Source organism: Diceros bicornis, chromosome 33 (assembly GCF_020826845.1).
Source record: "Diceros bicornis minor isolate mBicDic1 chromosome 33, mDicBic1.mat.cur, whole genome shotgun sequence".
Classification (NCBI taxonomy): Eukaryota; Metazoa; Chordata; class Mammalia; order Perissodactyla; family Rhinocerotidae; genus Diceros; species Diceros bicornis.
Window position 1 is genome coordinate 27,991,818 of NC_080772.1, and position 13,183 is coordinate 28,005,000.

The 13,183-nt window shown below is 41.4% G+C and overlaps 1 protein-coding gene across 1 annotated transcript in view; it reads left to right on the top strand.

Annotated features, from left to right (window-relative positions):
• The window catches only part of ZFHX4 (zinc finger homeobox 4), a 179,320-nt gene that overhangs the window by 163,174 nt on the left and 2,963 nt on the right, over window positions 1–13,183 (top strand). The window contains exons 10-11 of the mRNA XM_058528913.1: window positions 455–5,839; window positions 12,798–13,183. The exon at window positions 12,798–13,183 is cut by the window's right edge and continues 2,963 nt beyond it. Coding sequence (XP_058384896.1) covers window positions 455–5,839; window positions 12,798–13,183 — 5,771 coding nt within the window. The remainder of the gene's footprint in view (window positions 1–454; window positions 5,840–12,797) is intronic.

Consider the following 13,183-nt stretch of genomic DNA (forward strand, 5'->3'; position numbering starts at 1 on the left):
AAGATTATTGCCATCAAAGATTTACAAAAAAAAAGCATGGAGGAAAAAGAGTATTCCAAGAGCCATATTTTTCAAGGCATATTTAGTATCTGTTATCTGTAACTGCCGTTGGGGGACTGAAGTGTCGATGACCAAGAATATTCTGTGTGTTCTAATTCCTGAACATGGAGGTTAAAGCCCTCAGTATCACACTGATTGTAGCATACTATAATTACCTTTGACTTGTTTTCTTCCCTATTCTGAAATTCCCTGAGGTCAAGGGTGATTTCTTACTCACCTTTATATCCCCAGTACCCAGTACATGCTTGCCACATAGTAGTTGCTCAATAACTGTTTCATCAAAGAATCAGTTAAGCAGATACCATTAGAGGCTCCTGCTTCCACTATTTATTAGCATTTAAAGCAGTAGGTTTTCTTCCCTGTAAGCAATATGTTTGTGCTTCCTTCTACACAGGTGAGAGTCCAGTGGATGACAAAAGTATGGCAGGTCTTGAGGATTCAAAGGCTGGTGTGGAAATAAAGAGTGAGGAGCAGAAACCAGCTAAAGAACCTCTGGAAGTGTCGGAATGGAATAAAAGTAGCAGTAAGGATGTAAAAATACCCGACACGCTGCAAGATCAATTAAGTGAACAACAAAAAAGGCAGCCACTCTCTGTTTCGGACCGCCACGTTTATAAGTATCGCTGTAACCATTGCAGCTTGGCTTTTAAGACTATGCAGAAGCTTCAGATACATTCCCAGTATCATGCAATTCGGGCCGCGACGATGTGTAATCTCTGCCAGCGTAGTTTCCGTACATTCCAGGCTTTAAAAAAACACTTGGAAGCAGGCCACCCTGAACTGACTGAAGCTGAACTCCAACAGCTGTATGCCTCCTTGCCCGTGAATGGTGAACTTTGGGCAGAGAGTGAAACGATGGCCCAGGACGACCATGCCCTAGAGCAGGAAATGGAGAGAGAGTATGAGGTGGACCATGAAGGGAAGGCAAGTCCTGTAGGGAGCGATAGTAGCTCTATTCCAGATGACATGGGCTCTGAACCAAAGCGGACCTTACCTTTTAGAAAAGGGCCAAATTTTACGATGGAAAAATTCCTTGATCCATCTCGCCCATATAAATGTACAGTGTGTAAAGAGTCATTCACCCAAAAGAACATTCTCTTGGTCCATTATAATTCAGTTTCTCATCTGCATAAGTTGAAAAAGGTTTTGCAGGAAGCCTCCAGTCCTGTTCCCCAAGAAACCAACAACAGCACAGATAACAAACCCTACAAGTGCAGCATCTGCAACGTTGCCTACAGCCAAAGCTCGACGTTGGAAATCCACATGAGGTCCGTGCTCCACCAGACGAAGGCGAGGGCTGCAAAGCTAGAGCCGAGTGGTCACGCGGGCGGTGGGCACAGCATCGCAGCAAACGTTAGTAGTCCTGGCCAAGGGATGTTAGAGTCCATGAGTTTAGCAGCAGTAAGCAGCAAAGATACCCACTTAGATGCCAAAGAATTAAATAAAAAGCAAACTCCGGAAATGATCTCTGCTCAACCTACGCATCACCCCCCGCAGTCACCAGCACAGATTCACATGCAACTACAGCACGAGTTACAGCAGCAGGCTGCATTTTTTCAGCCTCAGTTTCTAAACCCAGCCTTTTTGCCTCATTTTCCTATGACCCCAGAAGCGCTGCTGCAGTTTCAGCAGCCTCAGTTTCTCTTTCCATTCTACATCCCTGGGGCGGAGTTCAGCTTGGGGCCAGATTTGGGCTTGCCCGGCTCTGCCGCGTTTGGTATGCCTGGCATGGCGGGCATGGCCGGATCCTTGCTTGAAGACTTGAAGCAGCAGATTCAAACCCAACATCACGTGGGCCAAACTCAACTCCAGATACTACAGCAACAAGCACAATACCAGGCCGCACAGCCCCAGCTGCAGTCTCAAAAACAACAGCAGCAGCAACAGCAACAGCAGGCAAGCAAATTATTGAAACAAGAGCAGACGAACATAGCCAGTGCAGACGGCCCCGTCGGGAAGGACATACCGTCTTACAAGGAGGCAGAAGAGATTGCTGAGAAGCAAGAAAAGCCAAAGCAAGAATTTATAAGTGAAGGTGAAGGACTCAAAGAAGGCAAAGACGTCAAGAAGCAAAAAGCCTTGGAACCATCCATCCTGCCCCCACGAATAGCTTCAGGGGCCAGAGGAAATGCAGCCAAAGCTTTACTGGAAAACTTTGGTTTTGAACTGGTCATTCAGTATAATGAAAACAGGCAGAAGGCCCAGAAGAAGGGCAAAGGTGGTGAAGGTGAAAACACCGATAAACTGGAATGCGGAACGTGTGGTAAATTGTTTTCTAATGTTCTCATTTTAAAGAGTCACCAAGAACATGTACACGGGCAATTTTTTCCATACGGAGCACTAGAAAAATTTGCTCGCCAATACCGGGAGGCCTATGACAAGCTTTATCCAATTTCACCATCTTCCCCCGAAACGCCACCTCCCCCACCTCCGCCTCCCCCTCTGCCTCCAGCTCCTCCACAGCCTTCGTCCATGGGCCCTGGAAAGATCTCAAGCACGGTTTCCACTCCTTTACAAGCTCCACCGCCCACTCCCCCGCCACCACCGCCGCCACCTCCTCCCCCTCCTCCTCCCCCACCACCTGCACCTTCTGCTCCCCCGCAGGTCCAGCTGCCTGTTTCTCTTGACCTTCCACTCTTTCCCTCTATTATGATGCAACCTGTGCAACATCCTGCACTTCCTCCCCAGCTTGCCCTGCAGCTGCCCCAGATGGACACTCTCTCTGCAGATCTCACTCAGCTTTGCCAACAGCAGCTCGGATTAGATCCCAACTTCTTAAGGCATTCTCAGTTCAAACGCCCACGGACAAGGATTACAGACGATCAACTGAAAATCCTGAGGGCTTATTTTGACATCAATAATTCTCCCAGTGAAGAACAGATCCAAGAAATGGCGGAGAAATCTGGTCTCTCTCAAAAAGTTATCAAGCACTGGTTTCGAAATACGCTTTTTAAGGAACGACAGAGAAATAAAGATTCGCCGTACAACTTCAGTAACCCTCCCATCACTGTTTTGGAAGACATCAGAATTGATCCACAGCCCTCCTCTTTAGAACATTACAAATCTGATGCATCCTTCAGTAAAAGGTCTTCTAGAACGAGGTTTACTGATTACCAGCTTAGGGTTCTACAAGACTTTTTTGACACAAATGCTTACCCAAAAGATGATGAAATAGAACAACTTTCCACTGTCCTCAATCTACCTACCCGGGTTATTGTTGTGTGGTTCCAGAATGCTCGTCAGAAAGCACGGAAGAGTTATGAGAATCAAGCAGAAACTAAAGATAGTGAAAAACGAGAACTAACCAATGAACGGTACATTCGAACCAGCAACATGCAGTACCAGTGTAAGAAGTGCAATGTGGTTTTCCCCAGGATCTTTGACTTGATTACGCATCAGAAAAAGCAGTGTTATAAGGATGAAGATGATGATGCCCAAGATGAAAGCCAAACTGAAGACTCCATGGATGCCACGGATCAGGTGGTGTACAAGCATTGCACGGTGTCTGGCCCAATGGATGCAGCCAAAAACCCTGCTGCCCCTGCAGCAAGTTCTGGCTCTGGGACGAGTACCCCTCTGATTCCATCACCCAAACCAGAACCTGAGAAGACTTCTCCAAAACCTGAATATCCCACAGAAAAGCCAAAGCAGAGTGACCCCTCTCTCCCTTCTCAAGGCGCCAAACCAGCCCCGCCATTAGCATCGACTTCCTCAGACCCACCGCAGGCCTCCGCAGCTCAGCCACAGCCACAGCCACACAAACAACCCCAACTTATTGGAAGACCTCCCTCGGCCTCTCAAACCCCGGTCCCTTCCAGTCCACTGCAGATTTCCATGACTTCCCTCCAGAACAGTCTACCTCCGCAGTTACTACAATACCAATGTGATCAGTGTACAGTTGCCTTCCCAACTCTGGAACTCTGGCAGGAGCACCAGCACATGCACTTCCTCGCTGCTCAAAACCAATTCCTTCACTCTCCGTTCTTGGAAAGGCCCATGGATATGCCCTACATGATCTTTGACCCCAATAACCCACTGATGACTGGACAGCTGCTGAGTGGTTCTCTCACACAAATGCCACCTCAGACCAGTTCCTCCCACACCACAGTCCCCTCAACAGTTGCTGCTTCCCTTAAAAGGAAACTGGATGATAAAGAAGATAATAATTGCAGTGAAAAGGAGGGAGGGAATAGCGGTGAAGATCAACACCGTGATAAACGCCTGAGAACCACAATCACTCCGGAACAACTGGAAATACTCTATGAGAAGTACTTGTTGGATTCCAATCCTACCAGGAAAATGCTTGATCATATTGCACGTGAAGTGGGGTTGAAAAAGAGAGTCGTGCAAGTCTGGTTCCAGAACACACGAGCTCGAGAAAGGAAAGGCCAGTTCCGGGCGGTGGGTCCAGCCCAGTCTCATAAACGGTGTCCCTTTTGTCGAGCCCTGTTCAAGGCCAAGTCAGCCTTGGAAAGCCACATTCGCTCTCGGCACTGGAATGAAGGAAAGCAGGCAGGTTACAGCTTGCCACCGAGCCCCTTAATATCAACAGAAGATGGGGGAGAAAGCCCACAGAAATACATTTATTTTGATTATCCATCTTTGCCGTTAACTAAAATTGATCTATCAAGTGAGAACGAATTGGCTTCTACAGTGTCAACGCCTGTGAGCAAAACAGCAGAGCTGTCGCCGAAGAATCTTTTAAGCCCTTCTTCTTTCAAAGCAGAGTGTTCTGAGGATGTAGAGAATTTAAATGCCCCTCCTGCTGAGGCTGGGTATGATCAAAATAAAACTGATTTTGATGAGACTTCATCAATTAATACAGCCATTAGTGATGCCACCACTGGAGATGAGGGAAACACTGAAATGGAAAGTACCACCGGAAGTTCTGGAGATGTGAAGCCAGCTTTATCTCCTAAAGAGCCAAAAACTCTTGATACTTTGCCCAAAACAGCAACCACGCCCACCACGGAGGTTTGCGATGAAAAATTTCTCTTTTCTCTCACGAGTCCCTCTATACATTTCAATGATAAAGATGGTGACCATGACCAAAGCTTTTATATCACGGATGACCCCGATGACAACGCTGACCGCAGTGAAACATCGAGCATAGCTGACCCGAGTTCACCAAATCCATTTGGATCCAGCAATCCCTTTAAATCCAAAAGTAACGATCGACCAGGTCACAAGCGTTTCAGAACCCAAATGAGCAACCTTCAGCTCAAGGTTCTCAAGGCTTGCTTTAGTGACTATCGAACTCCAACCATGCAAGAATGTGAAATGCTAGGGAACGAGATTGGTCTGCCCAAACGCGTGGTCCAGGTGTGGTTCCAAAATGCAAGGGCAAAGGAAAAGAAATTTAAAATTAACATAGGGAAGCCTTTCATGATCAATCAAAGTGGAACGGAAGGCACCAAACCAGAGTGTACCCTCTGTGGGGTGAAATACTCTGCCCGCTTGTCCATAAGAGATCATATTTTCTCCAAACAGCACATTGCAAAGGTGAGGGAGACCGTGGGGAGTCAGCTGGATCGGGAGAAAGATTACTTGGCTCCCACCACCGTTCGACAGCTGATGGCACAGCAAGAACTTGATCGTATAAAGAAAGCTTCGGATGTGCTGGGCTTATCGGTACAGCAGCCAAGCATGATGGACAGCAGCCCCCTCCATGGCATCAGTCTGCCAGCGGCCTATCCTGCACTCCCCGGCCTTCCTCCAGTCCTTCTCCCTGGAATGAACGGTCCATCCTCCTTGCCCGGATTTCCTCCAAATTCAAACAGTAAGTCATTTCAGGGAGAGGCAGTCTAATTAATTAATTAAGTAACATTAGGCAGCCAATCACGTGTAACCAAGAACAGGGTACACTTGGCTCTCTTTTAATTTCAGTGAGTGAAACCATTAAATTCTTTGAAATATATATTTTATTGGCTATGATTAATAACCAGGAAGTCAATCAACCTGAATATATTTGGAAAAATGAAGACTAGGCAGATCATAGCCGAGTCTCAAAAATATATTATTTACGTCATTACATCTTTATGTCTTAGAAATATTACTTTTGTATACTAATTTCAATACTGACTTCAAATGGCATTTTGGCACAAACATGTGGCATATTACTTGGTATACAAATTAAGAAAGTGAAGCATTAAGTAATACATTCATTGGTATCATAATTTATGTTCTTTCCAAGGATCAGGAGTTTTTTTTTGTTTTTTATTTGTTTCCCCATAAGTGGCAGGAAGTTCAAAAGTTAAGGGCCCTGTAGCCACTGAAATTCACTTACATTACAGCTAGCAGGTAATAAAACTTATGTTTAAATCTTAATTACTAAAAATATGACTTCCGTGATAATTTGTAATTTAGCATTGCTATAAGATTTTACTTTTTGTAGCATCCATTATTACTTGCTGTTTAAATAAATTCACAGCCTTAGAAATACATTAGTATTACTCCATGCCTTTCTACCCCACGCCCAGCTGAGGTTTATAATTAAGGCATAACAAAATGATAAAGCTGTTTGAGGCAATCCTAGATGATGAATCCAATTCTATGTTCATCAAGAGAAATTAATTTATGCAGTTTCGATTTTGTGAATAAGTATAGATATCCAATTATACTAGGTTGAAAAAGCTGAATATAGTGTGCTAGGCAATCATGTAGCCAAACATATAACAAATAAGTTACCAAATATTACCAAAATTAGAAAGAAGTTTCTTTTATAATTTCTTCTTTAAAGTAAGTTTTATTTTCGAAATTAATTTTTTGTGATTAATTTTTTAAAAGGAAAACTTAAATTCTTTTTAAAAGGAAATTTTGACATTCTAAAGAGACTTATCTAGAATGAACTAATTACGTAGAACATTTCCAAAACACATAAGGAAAGCTTTTATCATTTTCAAAAATTGGACTTTTATGTAAATTTCAAACTTTTCAATTTCATCCTTCTCTTATAAAAACCAAAATTGCCATGCGATCTTAGGAAGATATTCCTGTTTTAACTTTTAGCTTGGGAGACAAGAAAACAATGATATCAAATTGCCTCTTTGCCACGGCCAGCTCATCTGGTTCCTGTTGGGAATGACTTGCTGGCATTAGAGAGAACCAGAATGGATCCACTCATAGAGAATGTTACCGAGAAAATTTCTGCAATGCCCTTTCCTTTTACTTCCCTGCCACCCCCACTCCCCGAGTACTTTGGGCTTATTTACCTGGACATTCTTGGGCCTTATATCAAGCTACAGTTATGTGTTTTGTTTGAACATTTCAATTAAGTCAAATATAGTTGTTTTAAGAATAATGCCGTGGCTTTTTTTTTTGCATGTGAATGTGTTAGTCTTCTAGTCCCATTTTATATATCACTGTGATTATTGACACATAGAAAAATATCTTTTGTGGAAAATTTCTATGATCAGTTATATCAAATAGAGTTTTCCACATAATGTCTAATGTGGAAAAACTCATATGAACAGTTATGTAAAATTTATAGTTATGTAAAATAGTAAATAAAATATTATATAAAATAGAGTAAAATTTAATATTTTCCATGGGCTAAGAACGGTTGAAGTGTCTGTGCCTTTCATCTACAAGTCTGCTTTGATTGATGATGCCTGGGTAGTCACCCCTCTAAGTGGTGGTCAGAGCATCTTGTTTTTCTCTCCACTGGATCAAAAGGCCTTTGGTTGGACAATGGGTCCTTCACTGACTGCCCCTCTGGCTTGTCACACTGAAAATGGTACCCAGAGGGCCTATTTGAGAGAAAGGAAGAAGGGAGGAGAGAAAAGATGTTTATGAAATATTTAAACAACCTAACCTTTCTCCTCATCGTACTCACCGTAAATATAATTCATGCCTCCCCGAAATATGGGCCCTGTTTATAACTAGGAGAGTGGTGGGAAGATGTTGGCGGCAGGCCCTCCTCAGTGAGCAGTATCTTTAAATGCACCAGGTACTGAGAAACTCAGTGCTAAGTATCTGTTCCTTTAGTCAATCATGGACCAAAACAGACCAGAGACTGTTGTAAAGAGAAAAGGTCTGTGAACATACCTACTGGAATTTGCAATTTCTCTTGAATTAGTTCTTTGTTTGTGATAGAATTTAAACGTTAGCACGGCAGAGTTATCAGCAGGGCCCTGTCTGAGAGCCTGAGTCCTCACACTTCCAGTTTACACCTTTTTTAGGTTAATTTACCTATGATGGGTAATGCTGAATATGTTAATCATCTCTTGGAGTGGAGCTGTGGTTCTCCATCTTTCTATCATCATCTTTCTACTGTATTATTTCTCATCAAACAAATGTCCCCTTTGCTTTATGGGAGAAGTAGACATACCAGCTAGGTGAAATCAAAAGGAGAAAGTTACTTCATAAGTAGCATATTTCTGTATTTCTCACATGCCCTGGGCTCTTGCAAGTTTGTTATCTATATGAACAGACTTGGAGAACATGACATGTTCATCTTGGGCCCATTTTAATGGGATTCAGTTATGGAAAAGGCTTCATTTTAAAGACACCCCATTCCTTTGAAGGTAGATTTGAAGTTTTGATCCTAAGTAAATCACTAAAAAGGGACTCCATCGAATATGAGATGTGCTGTAATGTCTGATTCTAAAGACTACACCCCAAAATTGACTTAACTGCAATGTACTGTTCAGTTTTAGTATTTACCAACCTCTAAATTCCCTGATTTAAACACCCATTTTATTCTTTTTTTGGGTGGAATTGCTGTTCTGGTTTACCAGCTTTAATGCCCACAAAACTTCCTTACCTTCCTTCCAAGAAACCTACAAATCATTTAGTCTTTCCAGATCACAGAGAAAGCCCTTTCAAGAGTAATAGACATCATGTATGCCTGCAACAATAACCCAGCCCTGTGTTCAATATCACTAATTACTATTACTCATTTTTTAATAAAGTGAATTATTTTCTGCTTTAAAAGTTTTCTACGTTTGTCTTTTTCTATCATGATCACATGCAGAAAGGGAAAGTGACAATAGAAAATCACATGCCTTTATACCTGGAAAAAATTAGAAAACTTTAAGTTTACATTTTATTCTTTAGGATATTAGCTTCCTTTGCGATTTTGCTCAAGATGAATAGAAAAATAACTTGATTTTCTATTTTTAACTTATTTACTTTATGTCTGATTTTTATATGTTCCACTGGTGTTTGGAAATATTGCCTAACTCAATTTCCTTAAAAGGAACTTTAGAACATGCCTTTTGCATTTTTCTCATACTTCAATGTAATTTACTAGCATATTTGAGGTAAATCTAGATAAGACTAAGTCTTTAATAATTTTAGCACAATTATCTTTGGCCCTGTGTACATAATTAGTTTTATTTTCACCTCAAAAATAAATTTTCCATCTGGGAGACCTAGATCAAAGAAATTTGGGGAAAAGGAACTGTATCTAAATTCATTGTGAGATGGGCATTTTCTTCTGAAAGCATTGCTCTCTGGAATAGGCAGCTGTTTCAGGAAAACAAAACCAAATAAAATGATGGTCATATGAGATTATCTGTAGAAAAGCTTTAATCTCTCAGTGGAATTTCAGAGAATCAGAGTAGAAGTTAGGGAACAGGAAAGAATGTGTCGTGTCTTTACCATTATAACTCGGTAACAGACATGAAAATTGAGATGTGTTTAGTTTGTAGTTAGCACCACCTCTCCTGTACTGTGATTACTGTTCAGTTTTTCTCTTCTGTTTCTGGTTTTCATAAATCAGTTGGCTACTGAACTTTTGACTGCAAATTTTTCAGGCTTATGTCCTTTACTAGTAGGCCCAGTGTACATTGTTCATTATCCTTAATCTGTATCTCTTTTCCTGAACTTTTTGCTTAACAGCTGATTATTTAACCTAGCACACTCCTCAAGATGTTGAATTCCTGAGAATCCCTGATGGTCTTCAGCTATAGTAGTTGGGGTTCCTAGGGCAGTCCTCTAAAACTGTCCATTACTTCATTATATGACCTCTGGATGGGAACTTGTGGGCCTCAAATGATGGGAAAGCTGGAGTCAACAACTATTGATCCATCTTGCTTTCCAGCTACCATAGCTATTTTTTTTAAGTCTCTTAGTTCCTTAAAATTTCTCGTCTTAAATTCTCAAGTCAGAGATATAGGCGAGTCAGCAATGTCCTTAGTTTTAGGGGGGAACAGCATCAGAGACATAGGCAAGTCAGCAATGTCCTTAGTTTTAGGAGGGAACAGCACTTTGGTGAAAGGGGTGCAATTGTTGAGTATGAAGTGTAGTTGTTCTAGACCCTAGAACTAAGTTTGGCATTATGAGTAGGCAAGAGAAGCTGGCTACCAACATAGCATTGTTCTAACAATGTAAAGAAGGCTTTTCTATCCTTAGTAAAGCTTCTTCCATCCGAATCACTCATGCCTGAAACTCTATAATTAGATATTAATTCCTTTGACCTAATGTATTATCCTCTGTTAAATGGAAAATAGCATAGAATATCATGAAATCAGAGTACCATAGCAGGAAGAAACCTCAGATTATCTAATCTAGTATATATTGTCTTTTAAGAAATAAGTATATTCATATCTTTGGTTCTTTCTTGCAAATAAAGTTGTATAGAGAGGCAAGTGGAAAGAAGATGAAGATACCAGGCATAGTAATGTGGGAATAAAGGCAAGGGAGTTGAGAGTTTGGACTCCCAAAAGCAACTCCATTACTTCCCAGTTTTCTCTAGGGCTACATCTAAATCCCAGGGAATCTAAGAAGTCTATCATACTAAACTGGATTAAAGATCTGGGAATTTACTCCTTCATTCCTACCATAGCCCTGCAAAGCTTAAGCCATTTTCATTTACATTTATTTCAAATGTGTCAGCCATTCTCCAGGTAAAGTGTGGATACTTGCTATCAGTTTCTTCTGGAAATACAATGTTATTTTTAGGGATTTTTTTCTTTTTGTCCTTGAATTTTGAACATTTGCATTATTTAACACTTGAAATTGATTCAATTAGACAGGAAGATAAATTTGAGTGGCAGCTATAAAACTCAGTTTCCCTGCCCCACATCTACCATTGAGTCATAGATTTGTCTCTGTCAAGTCACCTAACAGCTCTAGGACTCAATTTTCTTACTTAAAAAATGGAATTTGTCCCCACTCACCGTTAAGGATATTGGGAGAATGGTCTCTAACATGATGGAAATTCCTTTGAGACTATCACTGATACAACTACAGAAATTATTCCAAAGCAGGTTAGAGAAGAGTTGGGTGTGGTAAAGTTATAAAGAAGAGCAGTCAGTAATAAGCTAGGCTAATTGACAGTAATGTGATAATGATTAGGGTCAAGTTAAGAGGGATGTTGAGGACTTGAGTATGTTGAATGCTAAGCCTAAGAAAAGCTTTCTCAGCTGGGTAAAGACCATTTAAGAAACTAGAGTTTTTTTCTATCTAAAGAAATATAAGCATGCAGTTTTTGTGTCACTTGTTTTTCATTTTTTTTTTAACACCCAAATGTTGCGTTTAGCATGGAGGTAAGACTTTGACTAATATTAAAAAGATGGTTGTCTTAAATCTATGATCATTCTCTCTACAGCTATGCACTAATAATTTAAACTCCATTCATCTTCTCCTGGTTAATACTTCCATCAGGCCTTCATCACAGTCCTTGTCATGGTCATTTGGTAGTGAGCCATCCCTCTTTCAAGAATGAACCACCACCCATTAGGCTTCCAGTCTGTTCCTTTTGCAATCAACTTTATTTGCCACTAAAAAAACATATTCAAGAAGGGCACAACTTTTACAATTCTTTTTTCTATCCTGAACTGTCATTTAGATTTTTACCCAACTCTCCAGCTCATAAAAATGGCTTTGTAGTAGGTTATTACCAGGCACTGCATTAGATTGAGTACTTGCAACCCAGCGAAGATCTCTTGCATTGTGATTGGAGTCATACTCTACCCCACATGTGTCTGCCTACTGAGGATTTAATTTCCTTTCTCGAATGAGGTGAGAATCATTTTTGCATACTACAAGCAAACCTGGAAGAAGCATGTTTTGGGGGTGATAAAGTTGAGTGTTCATATATTCAGTTCCTATCAAGTATTCCGTTAGCCAAATTGTCAGGATGGTAATAAATAGCTTCACCTGTACCCTTAAAAATGAAATCATGCCCAACCACGCTCAGTCCTGGTAATGAACAGCTGCGACTTCGCTGTTGTTATTTTTTGGTGTCTTCCACGGTCATTTGCTATTGCTGTTTAATTAGCTTATCACCTTCTTTATTCAATGTAAATGTATTTTTCTACTGGAATTTAGGCAGATGGATTTCATTTTCTTTGATAGCTAATTACTTTTTGAACGTGGTAATTATCAGACTGCTCAAGTGAAGGACGAGCGGGTCTGCCTTCCCAGAGGTATAGTAAAAATTGGTTAAAATGAATAACAGAGTAGGAATCTCGCAAAGTGCATCAATTAGAAGTAACCATGGTGTGCTTTTTCTAACCATCTGTCTTTCATGTTATGAGAGTCTTTTGTTTTCTGATTAAATTGTTGCTCAACTATGCAGATTCCGTTCCTTAGAGTTATGGTGGCGGTTAAGATTAATATAAGAAACATTATAAACCCAGGAAAGCTGGTGGGGTGACGTTTCCTGGTGTGTGTAATACACCTGTTCTGATGTCTGATGTCCGCAGTGAGTTCTGCGTGGGGGTTGAGCATCCTGCCTTCCATGTTGCTCGGTGCACTCACCGCAGGCGTCTCTCTGTTGTCGTTTTCAGCTTTAACACCTCCCGGTGCAGGCATGCTTGGGTTTCCCACTTCAGCTACTTCGTCTCCTGCCCTGTCTCTCAGCAGTGCCCCCACCAAACCTTTGCTGCAGACTCCACCACCTCCGCCACCACCTCCTCCTCCTCCTCCTCCTCCATCCTCTCTGTCAGGACAGCAGACCGAGCCGCAGAACAAAGAATCTGAGAAAAAGCCAACGAAGCCGAACAAGGTCAAGAAAATCAAAGAGGAGGAATTAGAGGCCACCAAACCCGAGAAACACCCCAAAAAAGAGGAAAAAATCTCATCTGCTCTTTCCGTGTTGGGCAAAGTCGTAGGCGAAACGCACGTGGAACCTACTCAGTTGCAGGCATTACAGAACGCGATTGCTGGCGACCCC